At 38.0% G+C, this 14,838-nt stretch overlaps 2 protein-coding genes across 2 annotated transcripts; both read left to right on the top strand.

The window, feature by feature from the left end:
* Positions 1-1,360: 1,360 nt before the first annotated feature.
* slc61a1 (solute carrier family 61 member 1) lies at positions 1,361-5,194 on the top strand. The gene is made up of 2 exons (XM_084721045.1): positions 1,361-1,458; positions 3,259-5,194. Exon 2 carries the CDS (start codon positions 3,340-3,342, stop codon positions 4,786-4,788), a length of 1,449 nt encoding a protein of 482 aa, XP_084577171.1. The 5' UTR covers positions 1,361-1,458; positions 3,259-3,339; the 3' UTR covers positions 4,789-5,194.
* A 206-nt stretch (positions 5,195-5,400) lies between these two features.
* Positions 5,401-13,692, top strand: LOC146325178 (protein lifeguard 2-like). Its single transcript, XM_084721044.1, has 12 exons — positions 5,401-7,034; positions 9,035-9,125; positions 9,279-9,367; positions 9,599-9,663; positions 9,763-9,816; positions 9,896-9,946; positions 10,046-10,085; positions 10,637-10,674; positions 10,782-10,869; positions 10,995-11,090; positions 12,077-12,130; positions 12,245-13,692. Exons 1-12 carry the CDS (start codon positions 7,020-7,022, stop codon positions 12,392-12,394), a joined length of 831 nt encoding a protein of 276 aa, XP_084577170.1. The 5' UTR covers positions 5,401-7,019; the 3' UTR covers positions 12,395-13,692.
* The last annotated feature ends 1,146 nt before the right edge of the window (positions 13,693-14,838 follow it).

Below are 14,838 nucleotides of genomic sequence, written 5' to 3'. Positions count from 1 at the left end.
TAATTGGAAAATCTGAATAAAGCACAGGTTCATACCCTGTGTGCTATAAACCTTTTTCACAGCAGACATTTTGACATTAGACAGCAGGGTAAACACAGGTGTTACCAATGACACTAATTAAGATTTTGTTCTATTCATGTCAAACAGTATCAGGGTGCTGCTATTGTGCATGTTGGCATGTCACTGGAAAGCCCCGCTACACTAACTAGAACAGGACCTTAATTAGAATCACCGGTAGCACCTGTGTTTACACTATTGTTTCATATCAATATGGCTGCAATTAAAAAGGGTCTATTATTGTGTACATATCAGAGTAACATAAATTTTCAAAGTGGGAGGCAGACCTCCCAAGGAGGGTCCAAACAGTTTCAGGGGAGGCTCAGTGAATGGAAGTAAAAAAAATAAATATATTACATTAGCTATCAAGAGATCACACAAAATAGCCTTAATGTGTGTGACTTGGTTAAAGAGACACTTCAGAGATACAGTGTTTCATGGAAACTTTATATAGACATCCAGGAACTGAACAAAACTAAGTAATGCTTTTCCGAGCTTTGTCTGAGGTGAGGCCCATAGTCTCAGACTTTGAAAAACCTCTAGAAGAGTAACTGCCTTCATAGCTAGAAATCTGGGTTAGAAAGAATACAACTACCAATTCCATTATCATTATGTCACGTTGTACACATCTGTAGCCTACAAGACAGAATTCAGAGATACATTATTTTGAGGGAATTTTGCAGTTTTTCACATTGTCCCAGAGTCAAAAACAAATCAATGCATTTGGAGAGACCATTTATAATGTATTAGGAATAGCAATATTAAGCTTTATTCTGTCAATTATGTGTCTCTATGGGATCTATAACATTATCATGACCTTACAGATATCTAGGAATTGAGTGAAACTAAGAAAGTTAACTGAGGGGGCAGCTTTTATAAAGCTTTGTCTGAGTGGAGGCTCACAGTCTCAACTTTGAAAAACCCATGACCAAGAAGGGAAAGTCCCTTCATAGCTAGAAATATAGGTTAGACAGAATACAACAATATACTCCATTTTCAATCTATCACGAGGAACACATCTGTAGCCTACAATACTGGGGTTTATGTGCCTGTAAGAAGACATGGAAAAACTACAAAGCATTTACTACTATTTACTTGAAATAACAAACCCGTACAAAATAGATAAAATCCAACCTTAACAATGGACGGTCCGTTTGAGAAAGTTGTGATACTGGATGTCTAGATACATGAAACAACTTTCTCCCTCCTCTAAAAATCAAAAAGCAACGTAGGGACGCCATCTTGTGGTGAAACAGTGGATCCCGGATTCAGGAAGTAGGCTGTGTGTTTGCTAAAGGCACAGTACAGTATGTCTCACATCATTACTTAGCCTGAGTTATGTTTTATGTTAACACTCCTGTACGCCGTGTTACTAATATGGGACTGCAGTCAAATGGCACGGTAAGATATATCATATATATGTGTTATGATACAGTGTAGTGGAATTCATAAGGTTGTGGAATAGTGAAGCAAGTTTTATCTTAATGTTAGCAGCAGGTTAGCTTCTAGGCTAGAACTGGCTAACCGTAAATAACAATACATACGGGTATATTTCAGCGCTGTCGATTACCTGTATAAGTAAAATAATCTAAATTGTCACCTGTCAAGCTTTCTGTCATTGATGCTGGTAAAACCATACTGTCGGAACAAGCTAAACCCGCTTTTGTTGGGTAACTAATTTCATAAAAGTAAACGGTTGTTGGCAAATTTAGCTACGAATTAGCATGGCTAACCAAAGAAGAAGGAAGCGTCATCACGTCATAACATAAACGTTGTTCGTAATTGGCTGCTTGGTGCGAGTTCTAGTGAAGCCTTTTGAAGCCTCGCGGAGAAACCCTTCTTTTTGAATTATCTTTAAAACTACGTTTTTCATGTTGTAAACAGTATAATGCAATTCAGAATATCCAACACAAATATGCTCTTTACATGACCTGTATCAAACTCAGAATATTGCCATATTCTGAACAATACTGGAAACTTAGTTTGCGTGTAAATGTATCTGAACCAGCATGCACAAGAAAAGGACTACTCCTGAGTAGAATACAACAATCATTAATACACACGTGGGCTTTCTGGTGTTAAAATGTCTGCTGTGCCACTAGTCCAACTGACAAAGCAGACATAACAAAATAGAACAGATCTTGGTACTAGACAGTCGAATAAAAGAGAGACAACAAAGGGTACAGAGCACTTGTACAAATAAAAAGGAATGCAAAGTGTAAATAACCAAAGTAGCAAAAGTACAAAGTAAATTAAGTTCCCTTACCTCCTTAAAATTGTAGAAATATTTTTGTCCTGTTTTGTTTCTTTATTTATGCACATTAAAATTAGATTAAAATTAGGCCAATTAATGATTAACAAGGCAAGATTCCAAATATTTATTTGGTGCCTGCATAATTGTACAAGTACAACAGCAGTGAAATGAAATTGCAACAAGAAATAAATGTAATATTAATAATAATAATAATGATAGATATATCACATTGTATATAAATATTATTAATATTTAACTTATTATTATTATTGTTGTTGTTGTAGTTGTCGTTGTTAATAACAACAACAACAACAATAATAATAATAATAATATATGCAGTGGAAAAATAACAAACTCACAGAAACTGTTATGTACAAAATAAAATGAAAATACAACAGTTAAGACAAGAATACAACAGTTAAGAAATGAGGTAGCAAGTTAAGTTAATTTCACTAATTTTCAATTGTCTGTACTACAAATGTGCACACTGTATATGGTTGAAACACTTCAGTTGTTTCAGACACTACAAATAGTTTTTTGCAGTGAAAAGGTGCACACCGGCAAAAAATGCAGAGCAAAACTGGTACAGGATGTGGGTTGGCAATGCCCTATTTAATGTCGAAGAACAAACCTTGAAGCACTAATAAAGACTGTCAATCCAAGACCAAATTTTTATTTTGATCTATACCTGGTGGTGGGAGAGTCTCCAAATAAGCAGGGCTGGGCTGATTCTGGCAATGGTTTATGTGACCATTCTTCCAATCCATTTGACTACTTCTTTATAGGAAGTAGAAACAAACCAACAATCTCCCATTCTTATAAGTTTAAGTGGTGTATAATAATACCTGTGTATGATTTTGTATTGTGTAAATTTGAAAACTTTCCTTTTTTTTTTAGTTTCCTTGACTAACATTCTTCTTTCTGTATAACACCTTGTCTCTCCACAGGTGCTGAGAAATAGAAAGAGAAGACTTGAAAACATCCCAGGACCTCAGGTTTAACCTCAAGTGGGTGCAGTTTATCACATCATGTTGGTGACAGCATATCTGGCCATCATTTTCCTGCTTGCTCTGTGTGTTGGCCTCGAGCTCACAGCACGCCGCCTCACCCCACCTCAGACTACTCCTACCGCTGTAGCCAACCCAGTTTTCCGACGCTTCCAGAGTATATTTCTCCGGGCATACCTTTTGGCTTTGTGGGCAGACTGGCTCCAGGGCCCTTACCTCTACAAACTGTACCGCCACTACAGCTTCCTGGAATCCCAAATAGCCATCTTATATGTGTGTGGCCTGGCCTCCTGTGTTCTGTTTGCTCCTTTTTCAGGCTGGCTCCCTCAAGTCTTGGGCCGCAGACAGACATGTCTTCTCTTCTGCCTGTCCTACTCTGCTTGTTGTCTCACCAAGCTGTCCAGAGACTACTTTGTTTTGATTGTGGGCAGGGTCCTGGGGGGTCTGTCCACATCCCTCCTCACAACCACATTTGAAGCCTGGTACGTGCACCGTCATGTAGAAGTCCACGATTTTCCCAAGGAGTGGATTCCCAGCACCTTCACCAAAGCTGCTACCTGGAACCACGGGCTTGCCGTGGGAGCAGGGCTGGTGGCAAACTTGCTTGCTGAGTGGCTCCACCTGGGGCCGGTAGCTCCCTTTCTTCTGGCGGTTCCCTGCCTGGCGTGCTGTGGCTGGGTGGTGTTAACAGACTGGGGCAAGGAAGAGGCTACAGAACGTCCTGAAGGAGACAAGCAAACGTTGATTCTTGGCACTCCAAATGGAGGTGTGACCCGTTTGTCTGCAAGGGCGCGGTTCTCACGCAGCTGCCATGACGGGTTACGCTGCCTGCTGTCAGACAGGAGAGTCATGCTCTTGGGTGGAGTGCAGGCTCTGTTTGAAAGTGTCCTCTACATATTTGTGTTTCTGTGGACCCCAGTACTGGACCCTCACGGACCTCCTTTGGGCATAGTGTTTTCTTGTCTGATGGCTGCCAGTATGGCCGGCTCCTTGCTGTACCGCCTCGCCACATCCACACGCTACCGCCTACAACCTGGCCATGTTCTCTGCCTGGCTGTGCTGATGGCCTTCTTCTCCTTCTTCATGCTGACCTTCTCCACCGCCCCTGGCCAGCCTCGACCTCATGAATCCTTCCTGGCCTTCCTGTTGCTGGAGCTGGCCTGTGGTCTCTACTTCCCTGCTGTCAGCTTTCTCCAGGGCAGGGTGATCCCAGAGGAGAAGCGGGCCGGTGTGCTGGCCTGGTTCCGGCTGCCTCTGCACCTGCTGGCTTGCCTGGGCCTGCTGGCGCTCCATGGGGAGATATCAGGGACAGGTGGAGGGGAGGGTGGCAGTGGCACCAGACACATGTTTGGAGGCTGTGCAGTCATGATGCTGGCAGCTTTGATGGCTGTGGTCAGTCTGTTCACTTTGGGCAGAAACGACACAGACCTGAGACTGGAGGGAACTAGAGGGGAGGGGGAGATGTACTGAGCAACTAGAACACATATCCATTCACGCTTGACTGGTTTCAAATGTATTGTGCCTGTTCTGTGTGTCAGAAAGTAGTGTTCCACTGGAGTAGACATAAGTCCACATTTTGCCAAATGTATCATCATCAAATCAAAGTCCAAAGGGGGGGGATTAAAGTTAAATTGAATTTCCATTTTTGTATATTTGCCTTGTTACTTCTCTGGTGTTTTTTTTGAGAGACTTTTACTAATTCTGTCTGTGTGTGGATGCTTTTGGAACATGGCCATATCTGTCTTCATTTGTCAAGGAAATTGATGAAAGCTTTGTCAGACATTTCCCAGACTCCTGATCATTCCATCAACCATTCCAGATGACGTGTTATTGCCACGTTGTGTCCACCTAAAGGGCGATGGGGTGATGTTTTTAACGTTGTATAATTAAAGGGATAGTTCAGATTATTTCAAGTGGGCTTGTATGAGGTAAGTCAGTGTAGATGCTGGTCATCACGCCCCCAGTTTAGATATGTAGCAGAATTATTTGGACGCTAAGCAGTGAGCTGCTGTGGACAGGGTCGACAATAAAAGGCATTTCAGCCACTTTCAAAAAGTCAGCCTAAAAAATCAACATTACTGTAGGTAATATATACTGACTATCATTAAGTACCTCATACAACCCTACATAAAACAATCCAAAATAATCCAAACTAACCTTTTAATATCATTTGTCAGTACCCCCATTAAGATCAATAGTGTAGTTCCATCATAATTTATAAATTGACATGAAAAGATGTGTTTGCAGAGAGCTCAGTGAATATCCAAAGAAATGAAGTCATGACTAACATGTAGACAAGTATGTGAATGTCAGTTTGTACAGTACTTCTTCCACAATACTTTGATTTATTTGTTTTTTTTCCCACCAACTGTGTATTTTTAATGAAATGAGCGATCATTAGATCACTTTGAATGTTTTTTTGTGCATCTGTATGCAGGATATTATCTCTGTATTGTCTTAACATTTCTGTTTTTAACACTTTTAAATTAAAGTGTACATATTTTATATGATGAATATTTATTTGTTTTATATTACTTGAATTTCTATTTTGTGGCGTATTGATGTGTTATTTAGGGTTGTTTCACTCTGACACTGCCTAAAATACTGGTATTAGTATTGTCAAGTACATGTGTCTATGCAGTGATCCAATACCGCATAATTTATTAACCCCCGAAACAAGACCCTACTACTTCCCAGCAGTGTCTCCTGACATTTTCTCCCCAGTATGGTGAGGTCATAGCCTGTGGCATTCATTCTTTGTATGTATTTAATTATGTTTTAGAAGTGGATTAACCTGAGCCAAGCCATACCATAATGATAGAAATCATATTACATCACACAGGGGTTTGAAGTATATATTAGTGAACATATAGTACGAATAATATTTATATATTTGAGTGCCCTGGTTGAATCGGTACTTGGCAGCAGTCGATATGCAAAGTTTCAGCATTTGAATCTATCAGGAAATAAAAAATGGTATCGGAGCATGTCTAGTTTAATTTACAATATCTATCTAGTAACATCAATTGAGGTTTCCAAATAATCCAAAATAGTGCAATATCAAATATTTTATGTTTTTTCTGGGAAAATGTAGTCTCTCTAAACATTGCCTAAGCAGGCTGTCCTTCATTCAAAATTAACAAGCATTAAAATATTAAGTGTTCAAGTTCCATTCTGAAAAATCAGTGTGGATACCCCTGTGTTTCAGGTAATTCAAATGCAAGAGGGATGTTAAAATTCACAGAAAACATTTTAACTAGCATGGATCAGAATTGTAACCATGGAAATTTCTCAATATTTTAGCCCCTGCAATTCCCCTCTCATAGCTTTGCTGCAGACCAGATTTCCAGATTTCTCTGGAAAGGTATCTGTCATCCCCATTTTTCCTGGTGCTGTGGTACAGTCCCAACTTTTCTCTATGGTGCAGCTTCACCTGGATGCTGCTAGAACATCCCTCTGTGGGGAAGGGAGGGGTATCTGCACAGTCTTAACTGCGTTGTTTTGGGATTACATCACTACATCGTCAGAGGGTGTTCAGTCTGACCAGGCAAGAAGAGCACTGTCAGTCCTTTCTCGCAGTTTATAGCTTTAGACTCTGCAGGAAGTCCATCTCAGAGAAAGGACACACCAGAGCTCCCATTGACTGGCTGACATAACAGAGCGAGACAACCAAGGCTACTGCAGGACGACAGACAGCCATCATGACACAGGGCAAGGTATGAGCATGCTGAAACACGTCATTCGGTTAATGTCTGCCCATATATACCGTTAATCGTGATAATTATGAACAGCTATATTTTTACATTTTTTCTATAGAGATTATTATGTAATAGTTGACATGCGTGGCTCTGCTCCATCCCTTTAGAAATGCTTGATAGCAATGCAGGCTAGTACATTGCTGTGAATACCGCCACATTAAGTCATTTTAATGAATGATAACTAGAGCACGGGTAGTGGGTTTTAATGTGCTGCATTAAACCCACAAAACCCCGCAGGATTCAGTAGCTCTTACACTGAGCTGTTTATCAATGGCATCATAATCCTGTGGTATTTTTCTTTTCAGTCATGCTGCTATTACATTTTTGTACCGTTCAATGCTAAACTGTTGCCTGTTACCTGGGTTTCTGTGACTGAACTGCGTCACCGCTTGTTTTACCGTATTGCGTCACCATGACAACCCATTTCTCCCTGTAGCTCCGGTGAAGCGTGCCACTTAACGCCGCCATAAACTCACCCAGTATGTCCCTGTTATGTCGTTTAATTCAGATGGTTAGGAGAGTCTGGAGCAGCAGATCAGAAAACAGTTGACGTTAAGTGTCTTTTAACGATCCTGGCACGAACATGGCCGGTTTTCTTTGAACTGATGCTCTGTGTTACATGAGAGGCACCAACCGGTGCGAACTGTAGTCTAGCTAATTCCTAAATCAAGAGCACTTATCTTTAAGTAAATCACATATCGAGGAAAACTACAATTGAATAGGCCATAACTGCAATTATGAACTCTGTAAACGGATTAAAAGTTAATTTGTTGTTATATTTGGAGCTAAAACAGTCGATGTGTCTGTGTAAGTGTAGCTAAATTATTAAAAAAGCGGTTGATGTGTCTGCCACCGCTATGAGCTCAGGTTTCATTTGAAGTGGTAGAGATGACAGCAGTTAAAAAATTCAGATGAAGTGCTGGAGATGTGTTAAGTGTGTGTTTTGCGAGCGGTTTGAAATAAACAACAAAGCAGGCCACTTAATTTCAAGAGGGGAAAAAAAAAATACAGCTTGTAACTTAGATGCTGAAGCCATTTAGCTAAAATGGTGATGCGCGGCCAGATAATTGGAATTTTCTATTATTATTGTTTTTATACTGTTATAATTGCAATAATTAAATTATTGTTATGAAAAGCATAGTGTATTACTTTAATTTTTTTAAAAATACTTTATTAGAAAAAATAAATGAAGATTTCAAGAGTCAGAGCTGTTTGTTTTTGTTGCTATTGTAATGTCAGGTCAAATATATGGAGTATTAAATCATCTACCTTGGCACAGTACATCATCATCACCCTGCATAGCCTTTCTCAACCTCGGGTGTGCATACATGTTATATGAACTTTTTTTTTTTTAATACAAAAATGTGAAATTATCCTTTATCTCATTGGTATCAGCCATAAGATGCAGGCAATTGTTAGTTAGAGCTGGAGGCAGTTGAAAATGTCAGTTGACGTGTCAACAGGTGAAATCAGCTGATGTATTAGTAAGTGTAGGCCCAAGCAATAAAAACACTTGAAATTTCAGCTATAGTGTCAGTGTAGAATATGATACTAGTACACTTGCACTACCTAAAAAGTAATCAAATGTCCACAAGTCCATCATGACAATCAAGCTCAATATTTTTCACTCTCTAAGATGGAGATGCTCCTCATTTACAGTAATTCTGAACATTATGAAGTGTACATTGTGACTCTTTGCACCATAAATGTTTACAGCTGTATATTTTCAGTGAGAAAGGGACGTGTGTTATATCACACTAGTGAAAAACTTTACTGACAGACATATGGATATGCAATGGCAGCAGGGTCTACTGCAATATTTTACACCGAAGATTGAAAATTTAAAGTTCTGCTTAAATGTAGGGGAAAATATTGATTTATTGATTTATTTTAACCAAAAATGAGTTGCAGTTTATAAACTAAAAGATAACGAACTGTTCATTTTTTTGGCCTACCAGCTGTCACTTGCAAACAAGTCCAACAGTGGCTCCTCCAGTGGACAGGCCTTAGTGTCACCAGCTCCTCCCAGCTATGAAGAAGCCACTGCAGGTATGAGATCACCTTATCCTCTTATGTTTAATCATGATCTTTGTGTGCTGTTACCTTCAAAAATCATTTTAGCAGTGTACATCATGTTTTGGGATGGTGTGGTAGCGATGGTATTGTAAGTATGTTGGCTGAAAACTGCACTGTGTTCTTCAGGCACCAGCGCTCCTTGCTACAATGATGCTGAGATGCTCACAGAGTTCACCTGGGATGATCTCAACATCAGGAGGGTCTTCATCCGTAAGGTACGGAAAGCTTTTTACACTGATTACAATATTAGCCCTGTTGTCACTGAAAATTTTACTCCAAGGGACATGGTTGAGCTTTATTACATGGTCTTGTTAAATACTAGATTCCTATTGGTCAGCTACAGCATTCTATGGTCTGTTATTTCTGTAGGAAGTATGTATGTATGTAAGAAGCGGGATAATGTACAATTATGCAATCCTTTTTCCCTCTAACTTGCTTTCTTTTAGGTGTACTCCATCTTGATGATCCAGCTTTTGGTCACTCTTGCTATTGTGGCTATTTTCACATTCTGGTGAGTATTAACAAATCTTTTAATTTTTTTTTTCTCATGTTCAACAATATTGAACAAGACAGCGGGTAGAGTACCTACTTAAGATTATGTTACTTTTAGTGACCCTGTGAAGGACTACATTCAGTCCAACCCTGGGTGGTACTGGGCCTCTTAGTAAGTAAAATATTTAGTCAGTAATACACAGTTACTTCTATATAACAAAATATCTAACATTATTTTTGTTGTTTAACAGTGCAGTGTTCTTTGTCACATATTTGACCCTATCTTGCTGCTCTGCACCAAGGTAAGTCAAGATTTTGAATATCAGAAAGAACAAATAAAAAAGTACTGGTAAATCACCCACAGTATTGAAACTTCAATCTTTTATTACTCACTCACACAGGAGACAGTTTCCATGGAATCTGATTCTGCTTGCCATCTTTGTAAGTACAAGACAGATATTTATTATTTTTTTTAATTTTTGCTAAATGCTTTTTTTAATGTTATTTATTAGATGAGCAGTGCTTTTAACTCAAACCTCAAAAGTACGTTAATAAGATTCTTATTAGACTTTATTAAAGGGTAAATAGGAGCATGTTACTACAGAACTGTTCTGTAAACTAAAGTGTAATGTGTGCCTAATTGCACTCTAATAAGGATCTAAAGGGTTTAATACAGAACATATTACTTCTAATTTCTGTCTAATCAATAATATAATAATCAATAATGAAAAGTATGGCTTATTGTGTTCTATTAGTTTACTGTTTGGTGTGTAGTGCCTAATTTGGGTATAGCTGTGTTTGTTTACTGACTAATGAAGAACACATTATCTATTGTTTTTGTCTAATTTAATACAAAGTACGGCTTATGTCTTATTTGTGTGCTATAAAATAAATTGTGACCATGTATTTTAATCCTCTTCAGCAATGACATGTCCAAAGAGATTTTAACAAATGCCACTATTTTCTCGTGACTGTCATATTTCCTGCTACAGACCCTGTCACTCTCCTACATGACAGGGATGCTGTCCAGGTACACTTTTATCTTTTTTTCGTGTGATTGCCTTTTATTATTATTATTATTGCATTGCATCTTGCTGCTTTAGACCAGGCATGATGGCATGTTTCTTGTTTTAATAGCTTCTATAACACCAAGTCAGTGGTGATGTGTCTGGGCATCACAGCAGCAGTCTGTCTCCTGGTCACTGTCTTCAGCTTCCAAACTAAAGTGAGATTTTTTTTTTCATTTAGTCTATATTATGTACTGTACTATATGCATGATTGAGAGTCACAGGGTGTCATGTTGTTGGAGTCACATATTTAGGTATGATTATATGCGCTTTCTCCTTCCAGTTTGACGTGACATCATACCAAGGCGTGCTCTTTGTCTTCTGCATGGTCATGTTCATCTCTGGACTGGTGCTGGCACTCGTCCTTCCCTTTCAATATGTAAGTATGACGATCCAAACCAAGCTATTACATAAGTTGTGTGGCATATAAGGTTCAAACTTGGAGGATTTTCACATGACCAGGTCATGGAGACATGAGACTAACACAGATGTAACTTAAAATTTAGATCGTATTTAGTAATTGTACCATCATATGCATTCAGATGTTACATAGTGGACGTTTCATGTGATGATCTATACAGAAGAATATTAAGGCCAGGCATAAGCTGGACTTTATTCTCATAATGCAACTTCATTCTTACAATGCTAAATGAAAAAATCCCTATTTTTGCTTATGCTTAGCACTAATACCGAAAGATTAGTTTTGACATTTTGACTCTATTCTCAAAATTATTTTTTAAAAATCCTGCCAAAAACACTCTATCCCTCCACCAACCAGTCAAGTTCCATTTTGTATACATGTCTGTAAAATATATGTAGTGAAGACTTTGGGAATTAAAACTTAAAAGTATAAGTGCATTTTTTTGTCTAAACAGAAGTTTTCACTACATTGACATGTATTATTTGGTTTCTAGAAATTCCATCAAAACATAATGCCTGTAGCCACAGCTGGTGCAGGCGCAGAAGCACAAAAGAAATCCATAAAGCTACTAAAAGACATTTCATATTGTGGAGGCCCCCTGTAGACAAAAAGCGGCAGTGTGTCCACAGTCAATAACACAAAACATAATATGTGTCTTTTTGACTGGCTAACAGTCAGTGAAAATGTAAATACGGGCTGTTGGGGTCGGCATGCTGTAAGATGTTTCATTTGATTTCATGGACAATCCGACTCTGCAACAGGCATTAAGAAAAACTACACTGAAAGAGCCAATCTTGTCGCTGATGGTCTCATTTCAGTATTAAATTGAGGCCGTGTCAAAACCAGTTAAAAACTCCTTGTGGTATGTTTAATGTGGTCCTAATACTCTGTTGTAGATATTAGTACTGGAATCACATCTAATAAAGTCATTTTTTGCCATTTAGGTACCCTGGTTGGATGCCATCTACTCTGTCTTGGGGGCCATACTATTTACCATGGTAGGAGTGCCAGCACCGTCAAGTCATTATTGATAGAAATGATCACATATTGCAGACTGTCCACATCAGAAACAAACAAAAAGGAAGTCTTACTCGTTTTATTGTCTGTTGCAGTTTTTGGCATTTGACACCCAGCTCCTCATGGGGAACAAGCGCTACACCATGAGTCCAGAAGAGTACATCTTCGCCACTCTCAACATCTACCTAGATATCATCTACATCTTCTCCTTCTTCCTTGAAATCTTTGGAACAAAACGAGACTAAACAGTCGCCCCACCCACAGATGAGGGATGCACCAGTATGGCAATTTAGGCAGACAGGATAAGAGTCTTTTAAAGTTTTGGTTATTGTGATGACAGTGCTTCTAATCGTAACAGCTTTGTTTATTTTGCCGGAGAATGATAAGGTCATGAATGCTTTGTTAATTTCTTGTACAGCTTGTACATAGACATATGTCAGTATCCAAATCCAAAATGTCAATAACCTTTCCCGCCTCTGTAGCATGCTGTGAACCCACACCATGGGGGTTAGCTTACTAGCTTTATCAGCCAGAAACATTCAGTGATCGTCCTCCATTTAAGGTAGATAAAACATTCATCTGAAGTTGTATGGGTGTTGTTATATCCATGCCTGCCTAGATATCACAAATCTCCTGCAAACAATAGATGTCAATGATCTTTAAGAGGTATGTGATCGGTAATACATTATGCATGACTCTTAAAAAGCCCTAACTATGCCAAGTACAGTCATCCATTATTGGAATATTGCTGTGGGTGTTGATTTAGTGACTGAAAGCACAACTGTTGTGAAAGCTTCAAAGACTTTTCCTGTGTTTTCAATCATATCTAATGTCGTCTCAGTACTGTGAATTACAAGAATCTCCTTTGAGAGATGATGACATGTTTTTCTTTTGAATGACAATCTAAAAAAATTATTTATTGGATTTGGGATGTTGCTACTCATGTCTGCCATGATTTGTTACCCATATCCAGTGTGTACTGTGTGTACATTTTGATTATTGCTGCATTTAACTACTCATCGCCTTTACATTGTTGAAATGTTTATTATTAGTATGTAATTTGTCTGAAACGTGTGTTTGAACCTGAAATATTTTGAATGAGACTATTTTTTCATGCAAGATATTTAGTTTTGAAAAAAAATTGCTTGTTGGCATTACTGGTTTTAATCTGGTCTTAATCTTATTTAAACTTATTTATTTGGTTTGGTGACAAATGATAATTAAATTTGAACATGACAGTGCCATATGTGCATGGACCTACTGTAACTTTTGATAAGGCCTGCATTCATGGAGGGACTTGCTTGAATGCTATATTTCATGACAATGGAAGTTTATTTTTTTATGACAGATGATATATTTCAGAAAGTGTGTGCTATAAAATGGTGAGTTTGAAGCTTGAAATTAATTTATAAGTTATCTAAAGTGCCCTTGGATTACTTTTATTTGATGACATTGATGCAGTATATTGTTTTAAAAGCACCCTGCATTTCACTGTAGCATTGGTGTTACTGTATTGATGTATTAAATGGTGAATGTGTATGAATGCGCTCACTGGTTCTCTCTGATTTAATAAAGAACTATATGCTTTAAAACCTCTACATAACATTTATTTTTAGTCTTTTAATCATATAAAACACCATTTATTTGTCAAACTAAAATAATGGCACTTTTACAGGACAGAGCTTTCCGTTCAATATCTCAGCGCTCTGAATGTGTCTTTCAAAATATTCTCTTATGATAAATTCAGCACTCGCATAATTACAATATCATGCAGTTCGTAGATGTATTATTTACCAGCACGCTGGTCCTAAGATAAATTACTTTTCTGATTATTTCAGTTGTATATAGTTTCTTGTTTCTCTCTGTTTGTCTTTCGAGCCATAGTTTGTTTCCCTTTCCATTACATTCTGTTGATTTGTGAACACAGAATTGCACAAGATGTAAGTTATCATAATACTATATAATATTTTATTATTATTATTATTATTATGTGAGTGTGTTTGGTTTTTTCTCTGGTTGTTTAGTCCACACAAATAAGTTTAGGTATATAATAATGGTCAGAGCAGGAACAGTAATGCAGTTTTAATGCTGTATTTTGATGCACAAGTGAGGTGACGCATTCATTGCCAGTGCAGAGCTGAGCTAATGATCTGCCTGGACTTCCTCACTAATCCATTTATATGCTGTCTATGACACCATGTCATACCTGGTGGATACCATACTCTCCTTTTTTGCTTTTTTACTTTTCTTGGACAACTTGTAAGAGTAAAAACGTGTGGCTGTATGCATCATATAGCTGCCTTTGACTAAACAGGCTTTTGCATTTTTGCAGGCTGGCGGATTGGTTACAGACTGAAGAGAAATACTCGAAATTAGGGATCACAATATATATTTGGGCTGATAAACTATCGACAGATAATGGTAAATTTATATTATTGTTTTATTATTCCAGTATCTATTGGCAATTACAATATCTGACAGACTATGTCAAAGCTTTTAATTTGAACTCTTAGACAAAAGATGCTACAAAGCCAAACATGTTTGTGCAATTTTTGTCTTACCACAAAAAAAATAAATGAACTGTCAGAACTGTTCTTGCTTTTCTTGTTATAGTCATGTCAGTTTAATTTGCTTTGGTCAGAGTTATAGAATATTAAATCCATTTTACCTCAAGTTTGCATAAGCTACG

The sequence above is a fragment of the Lutjanus erythropterus genome, chromosome 6, assembly GCF_056507025.1.
Source record: "Lutjanus erythropterus isolate fLutEry1 chromosome 6, fLutEry1.hap2, whole genome shotgun sequence".
Classification (NCBI taxonomy): Eukaryota; Metazoa; Chordata; class Actinopteri; order Lutjaniformes; family Lutjanidae; genus Lutjanus; species Lutjanus erythropterus.
This window is presented reverse-complemented; position numbering and strand designations above follow the sequence as displayed.

Excerpts from the sequence above, each read along its gene's own strand:
- slc61a1 (XM_084721045.1), top strand. The coding sequence starts at position 3,340 with ATGTTGGTGACAGCATATCTGGCCATCATTTTCCTGCTTGCTCTGTGT.
- LOC146325178 (XM_084721044.1), top strand. Across the intron at positions 9,126-9,278 it reads CTATGAAGAAGCCACTGCAG|GCACCAGCGCTCCTTGCTAC; the intron begins GTATGAGATCAC and ends TGTGTTCTTCAG. Across the intron at positions 9,947-10,045 it reads TCTTGCTGCTCTGCACCAAG|GAGACAGTTTCCATGGAATC; the intron begins GTAAGTCAAGAT and ends TCACTCACACAG.